The sequence below is a fragment of the Spermophilus citellus genome (genome assembly GCF_964194105.1).
Source record: "Spermophilus citellus genome assembly, chromosome: 11".
NCBI classification, from domain to species: Eukaryota; Metazoa; Chordata; class Mammalia; order Rodentia; family Sciuridae; genus Spermophilus; species Spermophilus citellus.
The window spans coordinates 43,280,485-43,303,864 of NC_138192.1; the positions used below are offsets into that span (position 1 = coordinate 43,280,485).

At 35.5% G+C, this 23,380-nt stretch overlaps 1 protein-coding gene across 1 annotated transcript in view; it reads left to right on the forward strand.

Annotated features, from left to right (window-relative positions):
- THSD7B (thrombospondin type 1 domain containing 7B) overlaps positions 1-23,380 on the forward strand; it is a gene marked incomplete at its 3' end in the record, with an annotated part of 851,308 nt that overhangs the window by 428,931 nt on the left and 398,997 nt on the right. The window contains exons 8-9 of the mRNA XM_081262010.1: positions 18,932-19,123; positions 20,791-21,025. Of these exons, the coding sequence (XP_081118136.1) occupies positions 18,932-19,123; positions 20,791-21,025 (427 nt within the window). The remainder of the gene's footprint in view (positions 1-18,931; positions 19,124-20,790; positions 21,026-23,380) is intronic.

Genomic DNA, 23,380 nt, shown 5'->3' on the forward strand with positions numbered 1-23,380 from the left:
ATTTCCATTTTTTTTTTTTAAAGTGAAAGCATGTTAACAGAAAGTTTTCTCATCCACTTCTACAAAAGCTGCAGATTCCAAGACAGGAAAACAGGTTGTATGAATTCTGCAACAGACATAATCAAGCCCTTACGGGGACGAGTCACTCTGAATAAAGGGTTTGCCTAATGGAATATTTCCCCAAAGAAAGTGCAGTCCTGGGTGGGCAGAGCAAACTGCCAAGGCAGGCACACTGACAGATGAGTTGGTACTGCCCCAAGATCTGCAAAAATATCTGTTGTTCTGTCCATCACTTTGTACACATGTCCCTTCTCTCCTGTGTTAGGATAGTCTTTCGCAGACTGGATTATTTTTAAAGTGAACTTACACAAAATCTAAAAGGCATTATAAAGGTTGGAAGAGAGCAGCATGCTGGCCTGGAGAGCTCCAAGGCCTTCAACAGTGGAAAAGGACCTGTTCATCAGGAAGTTAGAACATTGCAGTATGCTCCAAAATGATGATCAAATAAAGATGCCTATTAGAAGCATGCTTCTTTTCCATGGAAAACTCCTTGGACTCTTTTCTAAAACTTTAAGGAGGGCAGAAAGGATTGTGTCAAGACATCAACCATATTGTCTTTTTTAAATCAGTTAATTCTCAGGAATTAACTTCTTTTGACTACTTTTGTGCAAATGGATACAGTATTTCTGAATTTTAAGTATTTTTTTCCCTATGATACTGAAAGTAATTTATACAAAGAAGAACCCAGGAAATTATGCACTCCTTAAATAGGTTTTTAGATTAAACTAGGAGATAGACCCAGAAGTACATAAAGATAGTGAAATTCTATTTGCAGTGTCAGTGTTTCAATATTTTATGAAATTAGCAAAGCTTTATTGTATTTTCTGCCTGGGTACTCAATTGAATAAGAGGCATAATAAATAAGAATTGGAAGGTAGAATTTTGTTGAGGGGAAAAATAAATTAGAAACAGTAATGCAATCACACTCATATATATTTCATGAACTTCATGCATTCTGTATTTGAAAGTTTGTCAAGATATGCTTGGGTTTTAAAATATGGATTAACACTGAAAGTTTTAATATTTTTATCTGTTTACACACTTATTCCTTCATACATATAAGTATAAGAAACTCTGCCAAAAGCAGTTGTCAGGAAATTCTCTTCCATTATAACAACCGAATAGTAAGGATTGAAGAATATTTCTTAAGTTAGAGAAACAATATTGCTTTCTCTAACTCTGGGGCTTTTTGTATTTTGAGCAAATTTATCACACCTAGTCTTCTTTCATTTCTGCATACCAGTTTGGGAGAGTAGACCAAAATTATTCTTGACAGGCTTGAGGTTTTTAGGTAAAGCAATGGACGAGGGAAATTGAACAGATTTCCCTTTCCACTTTGTTGGAAATTCATATATACGAAATTACAGACAGTTCTCTCACAGCTTGGCAGTAAACACTGCACAATTTCTTCTGAGTTAAAAACAAGTGCCCTATGGTACCCAGGTGTCCAAAGATGAGCTTGGCATCTACAGCAAAGATCTCATAACTTAGCTCTGGCTGCATGTAGAGAATGGGTTGGTGATTAAGCTTTCAGAGTTTGTGAAATTTCACAGGAAAGGAAAATATGGTTTCCTAAGCTTGGCTGATAGCCACAGACTAGAAGAGGAAAGTCATCTCAGGCCAGGTCTGGAAGCAGAATGATGTATGAGATGCTCAGACTGCCAATTCCAGGGTTCACATTTTTACAGATGCTCAGATAGCACTGCCTATGTTATCTCCTTTGATTGCCTTAGGGCAAGTTCACTCCTGTCTATATAATATAGAAGACTATATAATGGGAATTTAACTCTTGTGAAAATTCTACCATCTTCTGTCTTGGCACTTTGAGTCATTTTTGATTACTTAAATGAGAGACCCTGTTGCAAAATTTTCCTTTTGACAGGGCCCTCCTGCCATCCAGGATTCTTCTTCAGCATTTATCCCTGAGGAAACCTATACTAATAGGATGTTACCCCAAGAAAAATTAGTAGGCTGGACAGGCAAATTCAACTGTAAGTAAGCACACTGACAAATCAGATGGTGCCACTCAAAGCATTACATGAATGTTTTTTGGTATATCATTCATGTTTTATGTTCATCCTTTTTTTCCTTCTTGCATTAGAATAGTGTTTCATAGACTTGACTGTATTATACAGTGAACTTATGCAAAATATAAAGACATTAATGAAGGTTGGTATTATGTACTTTGTCATCCTCCTCAGCACTATCATCGTTATCACCAACACATATCAAACACTTTCTTGGTGCCTGTTACTTTAATCTTATTTCATCTAATCATCACATGGCTCCTGTGCTGTACTGGTAGAAATCATGCACATATTTAAAATGAGGGAACTAACATTGAAAGAAGTGAAATAACTTTCCCAGAGACACATACTTAGTAAGGGTAAGCTGGAATTCAAACACAGATCTGTCCACTTAAAAACTGTTTTTACCAACAATCATAGTAGTTGGACATTGATAAGATATATTGATGCTGGTACCTACAAGGGAATTTAAAATTTCCTCAGTTTGTATTTGCTGTATGCAAGTCAAAAATTTCTCCGATGCTAAGAATGTGTTCATCCCTGTTATGTTCAGTTCAGTTCAGTTAGCATTTATTCAACACTAGCTATGAGCAAAGAAGGTACTGTTCTAGGCATTAAGGATTCAGAAATAAACAAAATGTGTTATTTTCTCTGACCAAGCAAATGATATAATGGCTTAAAACTTTAAAAGATATTATGTAACCTTAAATTTATTGAGCAGGTATTTTCGACCTTTTCTTATGTCTCAGTAAGTATCTGAGTACTAGTAAACTAATAAATGCTAGTTTAGCTGCCTAAAAGGATTACAATCTTATTGTTTTTAACCAGTGGGCCAGTTAGAATAAGATAAATGATCAGAGATGTCTAATGTTCTGAAATTGCTTCTAAAGATACCATGCCTTGCAGGCAGTAAATGTCAACATAATTATTAATGATGTAATTATGGATTTGACCTCTTAAGTAAAGACAGCATCCAGTAAAATAATATTTAGTTCATGAAATAATAGCATGTTTCCTTTTGGTCTCAATGCAGAAGACAAAGGAATAAACCAGATTTGAAACATCCTTATTGTTCATCTTTTATTCCTTTGAGCATACAGCTTGAATTGAATGTCACCATTTGGGTTATGAAGAGTTGAAGAAAATTTGTTCATGATATAAAGGGATGTTTAGATTTTTTGAAACATTGCTCCTTATATGTTTGAAACTTCTCAGCATACATTTTATGCATATTTTAAACTTTTCTTAAGTTAAAGTTTTGAGCTTTTAAAGTTATTTGAGATGGGCTAGAAAAATGACAGTGCCAAATTGAGTTATTGTAATGACTAATAGATCCATTTGGGGAAGACAGAGCTTATTGTACTTTCAAATTCATTCCATATAAAAAGACATCACTATTAGTCTTAAGGCAATACTTTTGCAGTATACTATGCAAAAAATATTACAGTTGAAATCTATATATTATGCGACCTCATATCATCCATGTAATTGATTTAGGTGAAAACATTTTATTTACTATGTCTGCAATTTCCAACTAACATCAGTTTGTTTTGAATAGATGCTTTAAAATTATGCCTTCAGTGTTTATGCTTTTTTATTCCATTTTTCTGATTGCTATTAGCCTAATTCTCATTTTGTGATTTTATTCTTTCATTTGTCTGATTTCACTAATGACTGAACTCAGCTTTTTCTGTTTGGTTCTCAAATTCTGATGGATAATGACACATTTCCCAAGCATTAGTTCCTATGCTGTCTGATCTACAGTTTTGTAATCTCATATCTGAAGTAAGTTTGTGAAGCATATTGGAAAAATGATATGCAATCATTATTTTAGGGTCTTAATTAGTTTGCAACATTTTAATGAGAAAATTATGTTGCTTGATTCTACCTTATTTCATAACTGCAATCCATCAGTGTAGTTGGGTGGTTTGTCATTTTATTTAACTTCTTCAATGTAGGACAAAACTAGTCATTTGCAGCAAAATGAAATAGAAACAGTATAATATCCAGGGGTCAGGCATGGGAAAAACATCAACAAGGTTTTTAAAGGGAAGCATAAAACTCTGCAGTTATCCCTTAGAATTATATAGTCAAGCAAATGTACCTGTTTTAACATATTCTATTTTTGTAAACATATTCCCCAGTACAAGAATTCTTATATATTGGTGAACTGCACATGTTCTTCATGGATCCTGAAATGTGTGGGATCTAAAGAAATCATGCACATTTTTATGACACTATCATACTTGCTATAATAGCAAACTTGTTATTCAGGAAAAGAATATGTACTTATCAACTTACAAATGAAGCAGCCTTATCTTTCCTTTTACTTTATTCAAAGACAAGCTTTGCAGAGGCTTGGGCTTACACATTTATTAGAACAAAATAGTTTGTGACTTTTGGTATGTTGCTACCACAATTGTATTTTAAACATTGTTATGTTAATTATCATGTTGCAGCAGGCTCCCTTCTTAGGGTTTTATGTCTATCAACTGATTGAATTACTAAAATAACAAAGCAGAATAAGGGTGCAATGAAATAAGTCCTCTTGTTATTATGGTCATTCTATGAAATAGAAGTCTTCATCATAAGATGAGGACACGAGGCACAGAGAAGTTAAGTAGTATTAGTAAGTAAGTGGTGAATACAGAATTTTAACTCGGGGCAATCTGACTCCAGAACACATGCTAGCTATTCTGCCTTCGAGTTAATGTTGGGGTTAGAAGTCTGATCTTTGGGATGAAATACAGAATTATGGATGTATAGTATATATCATACATAAACTAACATCTTTTATCCTACTCCTTTTTTATAACCTCAGCCATAATTCATTGAGACCCACTATGGCATTGTTCCAGATGTTTGATGCAATGTTATAAGACAAAACTCAAATCCTGTCTTGATAGATTATGCACTGTATTATATGAATACTGCACAAGCATCATTGTGGCCAGAAGGCAATTTACATTGCATGGAACTCATTGTCAGGATGTTATGGTGCTAGAATCTCAGTTGTTACATCAGTAATTACTCACCACGGTAAAATTGTGCTTTAGTACCATATATGAAAAAATAGTGTTGGTTTTATATACTAGGACACACTAGTTGTAGAATTTACTCCATCAACACTATGAAATTCTAGATCTAATATGTAAGTTTCAGCTCTTCATTTTTTTCCAGTAAGAAACATATATTTCATTCTTTCCTGAAAATTTGTCTTTTTCCTTAACATTATATAGTCTTTACCGTACAGAAGTATAGTTATACATATTGAATTGTAATGTGACAAATTAGTGCAGTTGTTCTCCTGTATCCACTGATTTGTTCCAAGACATTCTACAAATGCTATAAACTGTTAGTACCAAACCCTTTAGAGTGCTATTTATTTCTACACATACATGCAATAAAGCTTAATTTAGAAACTAGACACAGTACAGTATTAACAATAAAAACTAATAATAAAATAGAATAATATAACAATATACTCTAGTGAAACTTATATAAATGTGGTGTCCCTCTCTCTTTCTTTATTATTATTTGTTCCTTTTAGGTATACATTACAGTAGTGTGTATTTTGACACAACATGTATTTATGGAGTATAACTTATTCTAATCAGGATCCTATTCTTGTGGTTGTATATGATGTGGAGTTAGCCAGATTGTGTATTCATAGACAAGGATAGGAAATTTATGTCCAATTAATTCTACTGTTTTTTTTTTTAATTTTCCCTTCCCCACTTCCTTTCCTTCAATCCAGTGTACGTCTATACTTCTTCTCCCTGCCCTCCCTTGTTGTGGATTAATATCCATACATCAGAGAAAAATTTGGCCTTTGGTTTTTTGGAATTGGCTTATTTTACTAAGCATGATATTCTGCAGCTCCACCCATTTACCAGCAAATGCCATTATTTCATGATTCTTTATGGCTGAATAGTATTCGATTGTGTATATATACCACAGTTTATTTATCCATTCATCTGTTGAAGGACACCTAGGTTAGTTCCATAGCTTAGCTATTGTGAATTGAGTTGCTATAAACATATGTGGCTGGGTCACTTAGTATGCTGATTTTTAAGTCCTTTGGGTATAAACGCAAGAATAGGAAAACTGAATCAAATGGTGGTCCCAATCCAAATTTTCTCAGGAATCTCCATACTGTTTTCTAGAGTGTTTACATCGGTGTAGTCCCACCAGCAATATATTGCATGGACATTCTCTTGTCCAGCGAGGAGGTCCACAGAACAGAGTATAGGTAAGTGTGGCTTCGGAGTCACTAATCAAGACCTGCAGAGACAAAGCAGGAAGCAGGTCTAAATTTATTGCTCAGTTACCATGTATATATACTCAGGAAGTAGCTAAGCAGATTACAGGCAGCCACCAATACAATTTCTTGCCAACTGTCCTTGCAGTGACCAATCAAGGAGCGGGCCACAGAGCAAGCACAGGGACTTCAACACATGGCCTCATGCCGAGGGCTGTGCCTATGGGGTAAGGGTTTGCTGCCTAGCATGAGGGGAGTGGCCTGCCACTCAGACACCCTTAACATATGCCATGTATGCAGTACTCCATGCACTTGTTCCCACAATGTATGAATGTACCTTTTCCCCCATATCCTTACCAACATTTATTGTCACTGACTAGAGATGAAATCTCTGTTTTGTTTTAACTTGCATTTATCTAATTGTTGAGATGTTGAACATTTTTTATTTATTTTTTGAGCATCCCTTTTGGGTTTCTGTAAAATGTTTGTCCAATTTCTTTGTCCATTAATTGATTGGGTTATTTGGGTTTTTTTATGTTAAATTTTTTTCAGTTCTTTATATATACTGGAGATTAATGCTCCATCCTAGGTGCATGTGGTAAAGATTCTCTCCTATTCTATAAGATCTCTCTTCAAGTTCTTGATTATTTCCATTGAAGTGAAGAAGCTTTTTAGTTTGATACCGTCACATTTGCTGATTCTTGATTTTACTTCTTGCACTTTAAGAGTCTTAATAAGACTTGGTTTTTAAATTGATAGGATGGAGAGTTGGGCCTACTTTTTCTTCTAGTAAGTTCAGGTTCTCTGTTCTAATGCCTTGGTTCTTAATCTCCTTTGAGCTGAGTTTTGTGCAGGGTGAGAGATAGGGGTTCAAATTCATTCTACGATATATGAAAAATTTGTCTTTTTAAAGCATTCTCATAAAATGCCAAAGTGTAATCAATAAAGGGAAAAGTTGATAAATTGTATTTTTGTAAAATTAAAGCTTTTTATTTTGCACAAGGCATTTGTTAAGAAAATGGAAATCTCCATACCATGATAATACATTTGCAAATCACATATCTAACATAGAATTTCTATCTATAATATATAAAGAACTTTTCAAACTCAACAATAAGAAAGTAAGCATCCCAATTTTAAAAAAGTGAGATTTGGAAAACATCTTTCACCAAAGAAGATATTCAAATGGCAAATAAATGCATTAAAACATTCTTAACATCATTAGTCATTAGGAAAATGAAATTTAAAATTACAGTATAATATCATTATGCACCTGTAAGAGTGATGAAAATCAAACAGAACAAAATGTAATGTTCATACCAAAAGCTGCTATGGGTGCAGAACAACTGGAACACTCATGCATTTGCCCATGGGAAGGCAAAATGGTGCAGCCACTTTGGAAAATAGGTTGGAAATTTTTAAAAAAATCTATATTTTTCATATGAATGAGAAATTTCACTCATAATTATATATATACCCAAGAGAAATGAAAACTTCTATTCATAGAAAAACCTGTTTAGAAGATTTATTTATTCATAACTACCAGAATTTGGAAACAAACCAAATGTCCTTCACCAGAGGAACAGATCAAAAAATGTGCACATCCACCCAATGTGATACTACTCAGCAGTAAAACAAGAATGAATCTTGATTGACACACCAATATGGATGAACCCCTATGCACTTTGCTAAGTGAAAGAAGTGATACCTAAAGGAATACAAACTTCTAGTTTTATTTATATGATGATCTCTGAGAAAAACAAAATTTTCAGGACAGAAAACAGATCAATGGTTGCCAAGAGTTAGTACTGTGGAAGGAATTGACTCCAAAGGAACAGTGCTTGGGGCATTTTGTGGTGATAGATTAACTCTGTCATGATTTGTTAAGCATAAGACTGCATTTGTTCAAATCTATAGAACTACACAACCCGAAAAGTGAATTTTACTCTAAGTAAATTCAAAGCTATGGGTGATGATAAATAATGGGGGTGGGAGAAGCAAATTGGCACCCTTATTTCCTGTAAGAATCTTCATGGAGTTCTTATACCTTGACTTTGGTTTTTCACTTCTGGAAATATATTCTTAGGAAAATAATCAATATGATTATGGATGATCTTTGCATCGTTATTTATTACAGAGAAATTGAAAATCTCTTAATTTTGCTATTATAGTGATGTATTTAAATAAATTATGATGCCTTTTCCATTTACAGGCATTTAAATTATGTTTCTGAAGGTTAATCACAGAGACAAATGATTATTCTTTACTGATGTCTTATCACTTTGCTGACTTAACCCAGTCTAATTTAAAAATATTGATTTTTTCAAATATTAAAAAAAAAAAACTTCTGGACTACTTGAAGTACACCTCATATGCATATATACCTCATATGCAGGTTGGTCCAAATCCCTTTCTGCACCCCTCGTTGACCAGGTAGACAGACAGATGAAGTGCATACAACTAACTTTACAATCATTTCATTTCCTTTGATACTTTTCTATTTCACACAAAACTGGGATGGAGAAGGGAGTATTTATTCTCTTTGGTACAAATCATCTTTCTATTTGGAACATCCTTTATTCTCATTTTCACTAATTATAAAAAAACTGCATTATGGATAAATGTTGCTTTGTGATTCTATAAGTATTATTTAACATTAACTTCTTTGATCTCTCCCTGGACCCAATAATATAATCAGAAATGACAGTACCTTTTGCACACACATAAAGCATGCAGAAGCTTAACCATTTCCCAAGGCCATGGTCTGGTAGGTGTCAAATGCTATGCAAATCCTGATGACCCTGTTCCTCATCAGCCACCCTGTACATTACATTGCAATATTTTGTTCCAAGATGTCCCCTTTAAAGATCACTTACTATATTAAAAGGGTACTTGTTTACTTATTATTATTCTGGACTCATCTTTTTAAGATTTTACAGTTTGTCTATAAAACTCTCAAGGGAATCCAGATTTTCACATTAAGTAGATGCCATCAGACCATATTTTGAGATATATGGGTGTGTTTTTCTCTTCTGTGCTTTTTGGGCAAGACCCCCCTCCTCTTTTGATTTCTGAGGCATCCGCTATGTCTAGAAAAGTTAGGATTATTATACTTTGAATATAAACAGAAAGTCAGTGCCACAGAATGGAATCTTGAATCTCATTTCAGGGACAATAAACCTGAAAAACAGACTTTCATATACAGAAGCCAGGCTTATGGGAGAAAGTGTTTTAAAAAAATCCAAATGGCTTCCTTCGTATATCAAGAAGGAGGGCCTCATGTCTCAGAATGCAATGTTAGCATAAGCCAGGATGCCACATTGGCCAGTAAGGGTTTTGTGGAAGATATATAGAAGAGAGTAGATTCATGAGGGTCTCCAGCCTCTGCCTCATTCTGTAGATGGAATATTGTGCAGAGGAAATACATGCATGGAAATTTCACATAGACAAAATGAAAGGGAGAGGCAGAGAAAGTGATGCATGTATTTAGCACAGAGTGGGCTTGAGCTGGCTGGCGCTCCCCCTTCCTAAGTCTGTTATGATGTGGGAGTGATCCTCAAATCCTTGTATATTTCTGTAGAATGTGGAAATGCTGCCTGTCAGAGAAACTGGAACTTGCCTGGAGTCAGTAGTAGGTGAGTGCAAAGTCGTTAGACCAGAAAATCAGGAACTGACCCTACAGATTAGCAGTGGATGCAGGTGTACAGTCAAAGGTCAGTTTGATTTGATGGAAATAACTCAGAGAACCAGGAAAATTTCCAAGAGAGTATGCAATAATGATACACGATTCTCTGACACTTGGAAAGAAAATAATAAAGAGAGGAGAAAGAAGCATTTTAAAAAGGAGCCTGAATTAACTTAGAAAAGATTTAGTTTTATGTGGTATGAAGTTACTTTAAATGGATACCTGCTTATTCCCCTCTCATCCACCTCCATCCAGGCTTTTAAGCAACTTGACGTCATTTTTTAGGGGAAAAGGGTTTGCTTTTTGTTTGTTTGTTTTATTTTGTTTTTTTTTTTTTGTTTGTTTTGTTTTTCCCACACTTAAATCATAGTTCATAATTTCAAACTTTTTACACACACAGACAACTGTGGTTGCTTATCCCTAGAGTGTGTGACTGGACTGAAAGAAATGTGACCTATCAGTCCTACAACACTTGGTTAGACTTTATGTGACTCTTTCTTTTTGAGCAATCATAGTTTGCCCCTCAGTCCTGGCTTCTGTGGCATCTAATCTCGCCTTGACATTTAGTGCAGTATTCATGGACTAAGGTTTTGTGTTATAGTTTTGATTTGGAATGCCCCTCAGAGTTTCATGTGTTGGAGCTTGGTCCTCAATGCAGCAGTGTTCAGAGGTGGGACTTTAGGGAAGTAATTGTACCTTGAGACCTTTGATCTCATCCGTGGATTAATTTGTTGAGGGATCCAAAACTTGAATGGACTATTGGGAAGTGGTGGCAAATGTAGGAGGTGGGACCTAGTCCAAGGGGATGACTTGGTTTTGGGGGTGTACCTTTGAGTCCTGGTCTTGCCCCAGAACCTTTCTTACTCTTCTTCTGACTTCCAAATGCCATGAGCTGAGCAACGTTTCTCTACCATTGCCTTCCATCATGATGTTCTGCCCAAAGCAATGGAACTAGCCAATCATGGATTGAAACCTCTGAAATCATGACCTCAAATAAATCTTTCCATTTTTAAAGCTGTTCATGACCAGTATTTTGGCCATGCTGATGAAAAACTGATTAACATATGATAGTGCTTGTAATTGACTGATTTTCTACCAGATGGATCCTGCCATATGAAAGTGCATAATTTTTCCTGAGAAAGAATAGAAGATATGAGTATCAATAAAACATCATGATTAAAAAATGAGCTTTGGGGTTTGGTTGCCCACATTCAAATCCAAGCTCCACCATCATACTTGCATAAGTTATTTAACTTATTTCCTTTTCATAAGTTATTTAATTTATCCAAATCTCAGGGTATTTATCTATAAAATGAGCATAATGACAGTTCCCACCTAGCTAGATTTTTGTGAAGTTTAAATGAATTGATATATGTAAGTCATCTGGAGCAGACAGATGTCAGTGTCATGGATGCACTCATTGTTATTAATAATAACAGTGTTGTGAGGACTAGGTTGATGCATGTGGGATATTACAGCATTGTGCCGGATGACTTCTAAGTGATCAGAGTGTTAGCTGCTCCAATCATGGAATTGTGTGCAGCAGAACCTGAGTAGCTGTTCAGTTAGAAGGGCTGCTGAAAAGAACAGCCCACTTGTTACATAGAAGTGGTTCCAGTGAACTCTTGGCGTTTGTAAACATCTTTATTGTGGAAATATTGTTTTCCTTTTTTAGCTGTTATTATTTCTGTTTTGGCATTTGTCTTGGACTATCTTTCCCAGGTTCATTTTAACCCTTTTTTCTGATATTTTTTCTCTCTCTGTCTCTCTCTGTCTCCATTAGTATTTTTTTGCATGTCTGTGTCCTTTTCTCATCATACATTGTACTATTTTTGCTGAATGTTTCTACTTCACTATTATTCTTTTTGTCCTTTCTCTCTCACTCTTTTTCTCTCTGTATTATTTTCACTTGCTTATGATTTCTATTTTTGAAAAGCACTGTCTTGCTATTTCCATCCCATGATACTCTCCCCAGGTAATTATCTCCCAAGGTACCTATTCCTTTGGGCTTACTCCCTCTGATGCTAATTTAACTGATGAACTAACTTGGCTTGATATCAGCTAAAATAATTTAAAGTAAAAGACATACATAAGATATGAACCAGTGGGCACTATAGCATAATGGATAGGAAAGTAGCTTGCAATGTCTTACAGATCTGTTTTGCAGGCCCAGGACAGAAACTTACTAGATATATAAATAAAATACCCAGAGCAGTTATGTAGCTTATCCATGCTTCATGTGTTAAAACAGTGCCAAACTAATGATGTTAATATGGATATTCAATAAAACTTTACATGTAATGTGATTGATTCGCATCTAGCTAACTCTAAGCTCTCCTATATACCATTTGCTATTGTTATCTTAATTCAGTTGTTGACGTTGTTTTTATTGTTATTAATATTATGATATGGTGAAGTTCCTTCTCTCTCTCTCTCTCTCTCTCTCTCTCTCTATATATATATATATATATATATATATATATATATATGAAGTAAACTAAGTAAACTAGGTAGACAAATAAGCTTTAAATTCAGAAATAAGCAAGCAGAAACTTTAATCTCATTGTTGGCAATATTAAGATGTTGCAAATAGCTTCTGTTTTGCCCTTAGCTTTTTTGTTGCATGTTCTATTGGATTGAAATATAAACATTTTCTTAGTTGATTAGGATCTTAGCCCATAAGTGGCCAGAGGCTACTTGCTTTTGAGAAAGTAACATTTAGATTTAAAAAAATGGAATTAAATGCATATAAATTCCACTAAATCTGCTCTGTACTATCTGTTGATAGCTTACTCCACTATCGGCAAGCATTTAATCAACATATATTGGCATTCTTCTCTGAGATTTAAATAGGATGTAAAATCTTATGGCATGTAGAGTGTTTTTGATAACTGTTTCATTATTTCCATAGATAGTGTAATAGCATATAAGAGGAAATATCAATAAAATATCCAATGTGTATTAATTTTAGAAGAGTAAGGTTGTCTGAAGTTTGATAACAAAGGGATGGTATTATTTTTAAATCATTTGAAGATGTCTGGGTTTATTTTCCTATTTTGTCCATATCCTTTTTTTAAAAATCATTTTGGAAATTTGAGACTAAGGTCAGAAAATAAGAATTATAGACTGTATTGTTTGTTCATTGTTATATAAAAGAGTTCGTAGCTCATAATATTAATTTATATTTTCTTAGAAGTCACAAAACAAAGATTGCCACTGGATGTAGTCCATAGCATATATGTGGCTTAAATATTAGTTCAATGTAGAAATCCCAACCTCTGATAACTATGTTATTGTTAAATTGGAAACAGATGTTCAACCCTGCCATGAATGATGTATACTTTAAGTGATATATACCTATATCTATCTATCTATCTATCTATCTATCTATCTATCTATCTATCTATCTATCTATCTATCTGAACTGGATAAAGAAACATTCATAAAGAAGCTTGAGTATATTTATATATGTGCAGGAATCTTTTCCTTGTCTAAGTATTTTGTATTTTAGCTGGAAATGGGCTGGCATTAGAATAGCAGTATGAACTGAAGACAGGACCCAGTCACTGGCTATTTGGAGCACAATCCCCAGAATCACAAGCAGACAACATGGAGTGATTAGTATGATCCCAGATTTTCACTCATAGGTACAAACCCCAAAGAACTGAAAACAGAATCACAAGTTCACACACATGCACATTCATAGTAGGTAGCACTATTTATAATAACCCAGAAATGAAAACAGCCCAATTGTCCATCAAGAGATGAATACATAAATTCTGGTATCTACGTACAATGGAATGTTATTCAGTTGTAAAATGGAACTAAGTACTGAAACATGCCACTATGGGGATAAGCCTCCAAAATACTGTAGAAACCAGAGTCAAAAGGTCACAAATATATATAAAATATACAAAATAGATAAATCCATAAATACAGAATTAAGTTTGTGGTTTCCAGAGCCTGAAGGGTAGCAGTAACAGGGAGAAACTGCTTATCAGGTACAAGACTTTGCTTTGGAGTGACAAAAATAGTTTACAACTTGATAAAGCTGATGGTTCTACACCACTGTGAATATTCTAAAGGCTGCTGAAATGATATTTAATTTATGATGGATAACTTTAGTGTTTTGGTGTCAGGGGAGGTACTGGGGATTGAGCCCAGGGATGCTTTGCCGCTGAGCTATAACCTCTTCCCTTTTAAATTTTGAGACAGGGTCTTGCTAAATTGATGAAGCTGGCCTCAAACTTGTGATCCTTCTGCTTCAGCCTCCAGAGTCACTGGTATTATAGGGATGAGCTACCAGGCCCGGGTGATTAACATTATCTTATGAATTTCACCACGTTAAATTATTTTTCCCCATATTCCCATAATCACAACTGGTTTAAAGAAATCCCTTCCATGAGGAAAAAACACAGTCTATCATTATTGATCCCAGGTAGTCTGGTAAGGGCTGACAGTAATTATATAGAGTCATCTTGAAAGATGCCTTCAATTTCCTTCTTAAATATATTCTGTTTCATTATGACATTAGATTATCAGAGCTAGTGAATCACCACATAATGACTAAGCTTTTGTCCTGTGTGATACTTTATTTTTCATGCTTGCCTGAGGTTTCAGTTGGTCTCATTGACTCATCCAAGAACATGAAAACAGAAAAGCATAAATGCTCCTTTTTCAGTGGGTTATCTATGTGTGATGGGAACATAATTATAACAACATAGATGAGCAGATGAGGTTTTTCAGACCTAGGTACTTTATCTGGACCCTTAAATAGTTTTCATTAGCCAACCGTATCAATGAAATGATCTGGATAATTATAAATATTCTTTATGCTTTATATGAGCCTGTCTGAGGAGCTGGTGGTAGTTGTTTGTACCCAATATGAATGATGGAGCTAGTGCTTTCTATGGTCATGACGTAAATCTCCAGATTTTTCAGTTCAAGGCTCTTAGTTTTTTTGTGCTAGGTATCTTTGTAAACAACATTTTAAATGTTTCTAACTATTGAAAACCTGCCATATGTTGGATACCTTAATATGTGTGCTGCATAAATGATTCTAATCCTTAGACTGTCCCTGAAAGGTGAATGTCATGATTTCATTATTTCAGTGAAGTAACTGAGATTCAAAGAAGTTAAATGATATGCTTAAGAGGGTGAGTGTTAGTGGCTAGTGTTCACCATCTCACCCTTACCTGTGCTTGGCTAGGAAGCATTGCAGCTAAAATTCACTGTGAAGTTTTATTTTGCTAGATTTGTTATACAGTAGGTCACACAGCTGTGGAGAATTTCAGAGTCTCCTTATGACCATTAGTTTGGCTTCCTCAAAAAAAGTCTGCTCTGGGGGCTGGGGTTGTGGCTCAGTGGTAGAGCACTCACCTTACACATGTGACATCCTGGGTTCCATCCTCAGCACCACATATAAATAAATAAATAAATGTATTGTGTCGACTACAAATATATATATATATATATATATACACACACACACACACACACACACACACACACATACACATACATATATATATAGTGCTCTCGGACTGGGGAAGTAGCCTAATAGTGGATAAACTGCCTAATATGTGGGAGACCCTGAGCTTATTGCCCAGTACAGAAAAAAAAAAAAAATGAAAGTCTGATCTGTTTGATCACACTCCTGAATTAGCCTGTGTAAACAAACTATTAAAATATTGGTGGGAGTATTGACATTTAACTGTACTGATGTAACAGGTGTATCAGATTACAAGAAAACTTGGGTTGTAAAAAATGTTTGGTTCAATCACCTGAAGTCAATCCTAAAAGCCCTGGATATGTAAGGACTGGGATGCCAGGAATGGTGTGTGTGTGTGTGTGTGTGTGTGTGTGTGTGTGTGTGTGAAATTTGAATCATGGGAAACCAAAACAACTGGGATCTTAAGAAAGACTGATAAAACAATACTTGTGCCCATATCACTCATTCAGAATTTGATGTCTCATAACTCTTCCCACATGGTTTTCTCTTTTCTTCATGTATCATCAACATTAACTGCCTTTCAGATAGCTTTATTTTCCTACACTGTACCTTAGTTGATGCTTCTCCTGCCAGACATACCCCCTCATTGCTGGCAGCCTCAGCCCTTCTCTGTACTCTGTTAAAAGGTTTATTCCGTTTCCCAGAAGATGTTTCTATTCCATGAATCACTACAATATTTTCTCTTTGAATCATGTATTTTCAACGTGACATTTACTTTTGGACTGGGTTTTCTTTTATGTGTGCATATTGCACCTTCATCATTAATCATGAGCTTGAGGAAGGTAAATAATAGTAATCTCCATCTATTTTTATCCCATCATTGGTCTTGGACATAGTATGTGCTCATTAAATAGTAACTGATAATTTTATGATTCTTCAAGACAGAATTTTCTTAAAGTTTATTCATAAAAATGCCACTTCCGGGTGAGTGGATACTCCTAAAACCAGAAGGCCATTGATGAAATGAGATAGAAATGCCCTACATCTCATTTCCTGCCTAGAATATTTCTTGTGTGTGTTTGCATTTTCAACACTGAAAAGTTTTCAAATGTGGGACCAGTTTTGCTACTTTTAACCCAGCACTTCTCAACTCCCCGTTGTACTTTTTCTTCATAAGACTCCTATGAACATCCCTTATTCCTCAAAATGCTCTTTGCAAGACACTGCGTTAGAGTGTTTTGTGTAAAAATTATGCTAATGGGATTCACAAGTGTGGGAATTAAATTTTGATTAGATGTATGTTAGTCTTCTCTTTGGCCTGCCTGCTTCTGTACTTGAGAAAGTGCTGCCCCTTAGCTGTATTGGCATGGGGGTGGGGTGGGGTAGGGGCAGGGTGTGCACACAATGTGGACTCAACCTGAAATTAGATTGTTACTAAAAAGAGAATGATTGAAACTGGTCTTTCAGCTTGATTATCTGCTGGAATCTCTATTCTCATAATATGCTTGAAAAGTTTTATTTGTACCTCAAGGGCACTGAGCCTGGCCTCATTTACAAATATGAATGCAGATATGAGCTGTGCAGGATCTTCTCCTTCAGGCAGTCTTGCAACTGTCAGCTTGTTTTATTTACTTCCTCAGAAAAAGGAATATCCATCTCCTTGGAATTAGACACAGCACCGCTAATAGGAAAACCAGAGTTCTAAAGTCAGGGGGTTTGGATGTAATTCCCATCTCAGGCTTGTGACCTGAGCCAATTTACCCTTCTGAGCTTCTGACTCGTCACTGGTAAGATGAGATGGATTACTCCTGCCTATCAGAGCTTCTAATGAGGATTCAATGACACATCGTAAGCCTGAAAAAATATGTGCAAAACACAGAGACTTACACCAAGGAGGTCCTCAATAAATACTTGTCCCCTTTGCAATTATTTTCTGCATCAGACAATTCATGACAAGAGAATTCCAAAACTATAAAGTCACTCAGATAAAACTGCCTGTCTCCTATGGTTGCCATTCCACATTTTGTGTTGTTATTTCAAACAATAAATGGTGTCACTATTCTTTCTGTCCTTTGTTTTTATGAGGAGTCTGTGGATGGGGGAATAATAAGAATCAAATCATTATCTCCAAAGATTTGTAATAGTGAATAAAGAACCTGAAAGAGAATTTTTTTTATAAATCTTTGTAATCTTTTGAGATACAGAAAAACAAATTAGAAACCATCCCGTTAGTCTTAATATCTGTTCATTATTAAAAAATATCCTTCATTATTTTATTTAAAATGTCTGTATGTATATATATTGGTAGTGAGGACTGAACCCAATTTGGGGGTGCTTTGCCACTAAGCTGCATCCCTAGATTCCTAGTGCTTCAGTAGTTTTTCTTTTTTCTTTCCTTCTTTCTTTTTTTTTCTTTCCATTTTGGGAATCAAACCCAGGGTCCCACATCTGCTATACAGTGGCTCTATCACTAAGACACATACCCAGACCACAGTCCTTTTAATTTTTTTATTTTGAAACAGAATCTCACCAAGTTGCTGGTGCTGGCCTTGAACTTGAAATCCTCCTGCTTTAGTTTTCCAGTTCACTGGGATTACAGACTAGTGCCACCAAACCTGGCAAATGCTTCATTTTTTTAAAAGTTTCTGAAAAATCTTGTACTATGATATATCAGAGGATTGTTAGGTAGTATTTATAAAAACATAAATAGCAAATATCAATATCAATAGCAAAATTGGTAATTCTTGATATCTGATGTGTCTTTTTGCCTTTAAAAAAAAAATTGAGTTATGTTTTTGGCTTAGCAATCATTAGATTATTCAAAGGGGAATTCACCAGGGATAACTTCAGACTGACTTTCAACTTTTGGGTCAATGCATTATATAATTTCAGCTACAGGCACATTCTATAGCTTCAGATTATTTACCACTGTGCACCAAGATTGACAAAGTCATCAAGTGAAAAGATTATGTTTTTTAGAGGTGAAAGTACCCAAAGGAAAATTAGAATAATAAAATTCTTTTTAGGGTAGACTATAATATTCAGCATAATTTCAGTTTTTAGGCTACTCTGACCTCCATTTTGAAGAAAAGTGTATACTTGTTACTTTTTTTTTTTTTTGTAAATAACATGTGAATCATGGTTATCTCTGATGATCTGTATCTACATTTTTTTAATAAATTATCTGTGTCCCTATGAATAATGACAAATGGAATTTTGTTGTGGTATCTGCCTTCCTAAATTCCAAATTATCTCTTGGTAGTTTTTCTTGATGCAAACATGAGTAGCTGAAGAAAACCTAATTTTTGTTGCATTATAGATTTAGACACTGGATGAAGTCTTCTGAGCGAAATTGAAATAATAGGGGAAACAATGAATCTAAATGTTCCTTGGACTGACCTTGATTGTGAATTAATCGGCATCTATCTCGATCTGGTTGATCACAGGTGAAGAGGTAGCAGGGAGTCTCTGCCCCATACCTCCTCCTCCAGAGCGGATGGCCTGTGAAATTCCCTGCAGAATGGACTGTGTGGTGAGCGAGTGGACAGTATGGTCATCCTGTTCCCAGTCCTGTTCAAATAAAAACTCAGATGGGAAACAGACCAGATCAAGATCTATCCTGGCATTGGCTGGAGAAGGTGAGCAACAGAAAAGGTTTCAGCTCCGGATTCACTGGCTGGATTCTTAATTTTTTCCAATAGACAGGTACATGTACGCTGTGGAAGTAGCTACACCTGGGTGTTATCTCTATTCCCTGACTCCACATTAACAGTTTCATTTCCATGCATCCTTTCTTTTTCTTTATTCTTAGTCTTCTAGTTGATCTAAGCTGCGGTCACTTAGTCATATAAATTACTTTAGACCATCCATACATGGCTCACCTCAAAGAATTGAATATTGTTTTTCTTTATACGTCTCAGAGAAGAAAGCAAAGTTGAAACTCTTCCAGTTGAAACTCTTCCAGTTTCAGATTAGGTAACTGAGGCATATTGAATATGCCTGTAAGAAGAGTTCCAAATTAGGAATCAGGATACCTGGTTCCTTGATCAAGAGCTGCCAGTGACATCAATAGGCTACCTTATCCAGGTCCCCTGGCTTCCTGATCTGTCATACTTGCCTGCCAAGGGCAGAGAGAATGTATGGAGGCTGTGGAGATGGTTTTGAAGATGGTAAAAGTGTGGTGGAAATGTGAGCAGTGATTTCAGAACAAATTAGAGGAGCAGCTGCTCTTATCATTCATAACAATGATCTCTGTCCCCAGATACACACATCATTGCTCTCAAGATTTCTGTTGACTCTGACTTCAGCTCCACTAGAGCGACAGGATAGTCAGGCCATAGCTGTGAGGAACTCCTTCTTTAACCAAGATTTTGCTCTGTAAGCGTCAGAAATGGGGCCAGTGTCAAGATAAAGGAAAATTTTCATATTCTTAAAATGTAGTTCTGTACCTTTCTTGTCCTGTATTTCTGGAAAAAGAAAGCAAAAAAGTCAGTAGTATTTAATTGGATAAAAAAAACAATAATGAGAATAATAGAACAATAATGAGAATAATAGAACGAGAGTTACAAATCTTGTGCATTTAGCCTACTGAATAAAACATTATAGCGTAGAAGAGTAGGAAAAGATCAATACTTCAGATAAATACCACTTTTTACATTAATAGTAAAATGTGAACAAAACGTCAATAATAATATTTGATTATCTGATTCACCTAAGACTGTAAGGATGTACATCTGTCTGGTCTCCCTCCCAGTGGATTGCACTGTCAGATATAATTTCAGAGCTCTAGGTTGAGCCCTGTACCCCCAGACTGCAAGAGATACTTCTGGATTTCTCAAGTGTAATAAAATTCACTGCTTCCTGGAGAATGGGTGTATTAAAAATGGTTCTCTGAGAAAAATAATGCCTTTCTTAGGAAAGGGAATCTGTATAGACACACATGTGTATATCACGCATGTCTAACATAATATTTTTCAAGGTCATGGACTATTCTGTCTGACTGATTAATTCATGTAGGCATAATAATATTAAAAGAAAATCTGTTTTCTTTGCGAGTTTATCTCAGAGGTGCATGCTCCAGAAGTGCAGAGGCTAGTCTGTTAATTTTATAATCTATTTGGTGTGGACAAATGCCTATAATATATTATCCTGAGGTTGATGTTAAGACCGAATTCCTTGATCTTAGAGTGGAACAAAGGGTTCAGTGGCTCAGGTCTTTGGATCATTAAAACATCTAAAATCATAAGAACAGCAATAACAGCAAAATCAACAGTTATGTATGATGCTATATTTTAATTTTCTGCAGGTGGAAAGCCATGTCCTCCTAGTCAGGCTCTTCAAGAATATCGTGTATGCAACGACCACCCCTGTATGCAACTCTATTGGAAGACATCGCCTTGGGGCCCATGTTCAGAAAACACATTGGTAACTGCACTTAATGCAACTGTTGGCTGGAATGGAGAAGCTACATGTGGTGTGGGGATTCAGACACGGAGGGTCTTCTGTGTCAAAAGTCACGTGGGACAAGTGATGACCAAAAGGTATATTAGCCTATTAGTGAAAGTGCATATCATTATTGCATGCTTGCATATTTTTAATTGAAAACATTTTTCAAACAACTTATATGCTTGGGTCAGTGGTAGCGTAAGAGGTATTTTATTGTTATTATTTTTGTTTGACCCTTGAAAACCTAAAGAAAGATCTGCTTTAAAGAGGAATGGAAATGGTAGGAGACCTTCAATGATACACAAAATTATAAGAGGTTGTGAGGGGCAAGGGGGAGGGAAAAAATAAGGGGAGAGAATCGAACAACAGCAGAGGAGGTAGAGAGGGAAGATGGGAGGGGAGGGGAGGGGAGGGGGGATAGTAGGGGATAGGAATGGTAGCAAAATACAGCAGTCACTAATATGCCATTATGTAAAAATGTGAGTGTGTAACCGATGTGATTCTGCAATTTGTATTTGGGGTAAAAATGGGAGTTCAAAACCCAATTGAGTCAAATGTATGAAAGATGATATATCATGAGCTCTGTAATGTTTTGAACAATCAATTAAAAAAAAAGAGGAACACACTTATAATAGGTACAACTAGTTTTATGTTATGTGTATTATTCAATATGTAAAAGTAAGCAATGTCCAAAAACACTGAATGTATTTGAATAATCAAACAAGCATTCTAGTACTGATCTTATTATTGACTCTTCTCAAATCACACAGATTCAGTGAACAAAAAGGTACTAAACTTTGAATTATAGGGTTGTGTTTCACTCTTACCTTTCCAGAAGTGAGCAGATAAATCCAGACAGCTATTTTGATTCACTAATTCATACCCTAAAGGAAAATATAATTGCATGCTTTTTATACTCTCTGAATTTGGAGATACTAATTTTTTTAAAGCGGGAAGAAATATGAACATGGCAACTAGAATATAGATTTCAAAAAAGGTCAAAGAGAATTGTAAGTGATGGGAGGGAAAAAGTAATTGACTGCAGAACTCAGCTGTGGAAATTTCTTCTCTAGATATTTTTTTTTTCCATGGGAAGACTGGTAAATAAGAAAATATAGGGACCTATGCTCTGTTCAAAGTGATGACTGGCATAACCACAGATATTATCCAGTGGCTGAATTTGGAGACCCCATCCCAGCCACAGGAGTTGTGGGTCACCAGGATAGGCTGGTGGAATCTTTGGTCTGATATGAAAAGATCAACCACTTAGTCTTTTTCTCCAGGAATTTTCAAATTGGGAAAATCTAAGTCTTCTTTCTTTCTCTACCTGGTATTCTAAGCCTTTGAACTAGAAACTGTGACAGCCATGATCAGGACTGGTGGAAAAGGCAAGAGAGAATATGCTGATGCTCAGAAAGAAGCAGAAATGTAGGCAGAAAAAATTATGACAGCATCAAACTCTGGTCCCATCCCTCCTTCCAACATCCTGGCCCTTTGTGGCAACATAGATATGCCCTTTTGCTCCTCTACCTATTGTGGTCTAATTTGGGTCCCTGTCATTGGCAAACTCAAACAGCATGATACAGAATAATTTCATTTGTAGCCCTGTGGTGAAGGGCCCTGAACCTTATTCATAATTTTGTGTACTTTGGCCATGTGTAAGGAAAGTCCTAGAAGCTCAGTTAAAGAAAAGGAGTTGCTCATAGAATAAAGAGTGAAGACTGATGAGATTTTGCCCCAGCAGCCAAGTAACAGGTAGTTCTGCAAATACATGCAAAGGTAAGCATAACTTGAAGCTAAGCATGGCCAGGAAGACCTCACCGTCCTTCCTCCTAAATATGGCTTACAGAGAGCTGGGATTGAGTGTTTTTTAAAATGTGTTTTTCATATATATATATATATATATATATATATATATATATATATATATATATCACATATATATATACACACCTTTTTAAAAATTTATTTATTTTATGTGGTGTTGAGGATAGAACCCAGTACTTCATATGTGTGAGGCATGCACTCTACAATCCCAGCCCCTTGATTGTTTTTTATTGTTGCAACAATAAATAATCTTTAAGCATTTGGCATGTAGTTAATGTCCTGTAAGCATTTCTGGAATTCATGAGTGAACCACACCTCTGGGTAGGGGAGCAATAGGGTTTGACAAGGATTGGATATGAAAGGCAGGGAATCAAGAGAAGCTAAATGTTTATCATTTGCTTCAATAAACAAAGAAAATATATATTTACCATAGCTAAATTTGGGCAAAGGGGCTATCATGAAGAGCAATGAGTGGTCATATACTTGATGTACTCTTATTGACCCATAAATATTATTTCTGTCCTAGCATAAAGCTGTATAAGATTTATGATGTTTGGGGGAATATCAATGTTTTTCACTTCTATTTTTCAACTTGCCTTTTAGTCATAGTGCCACATAGATCG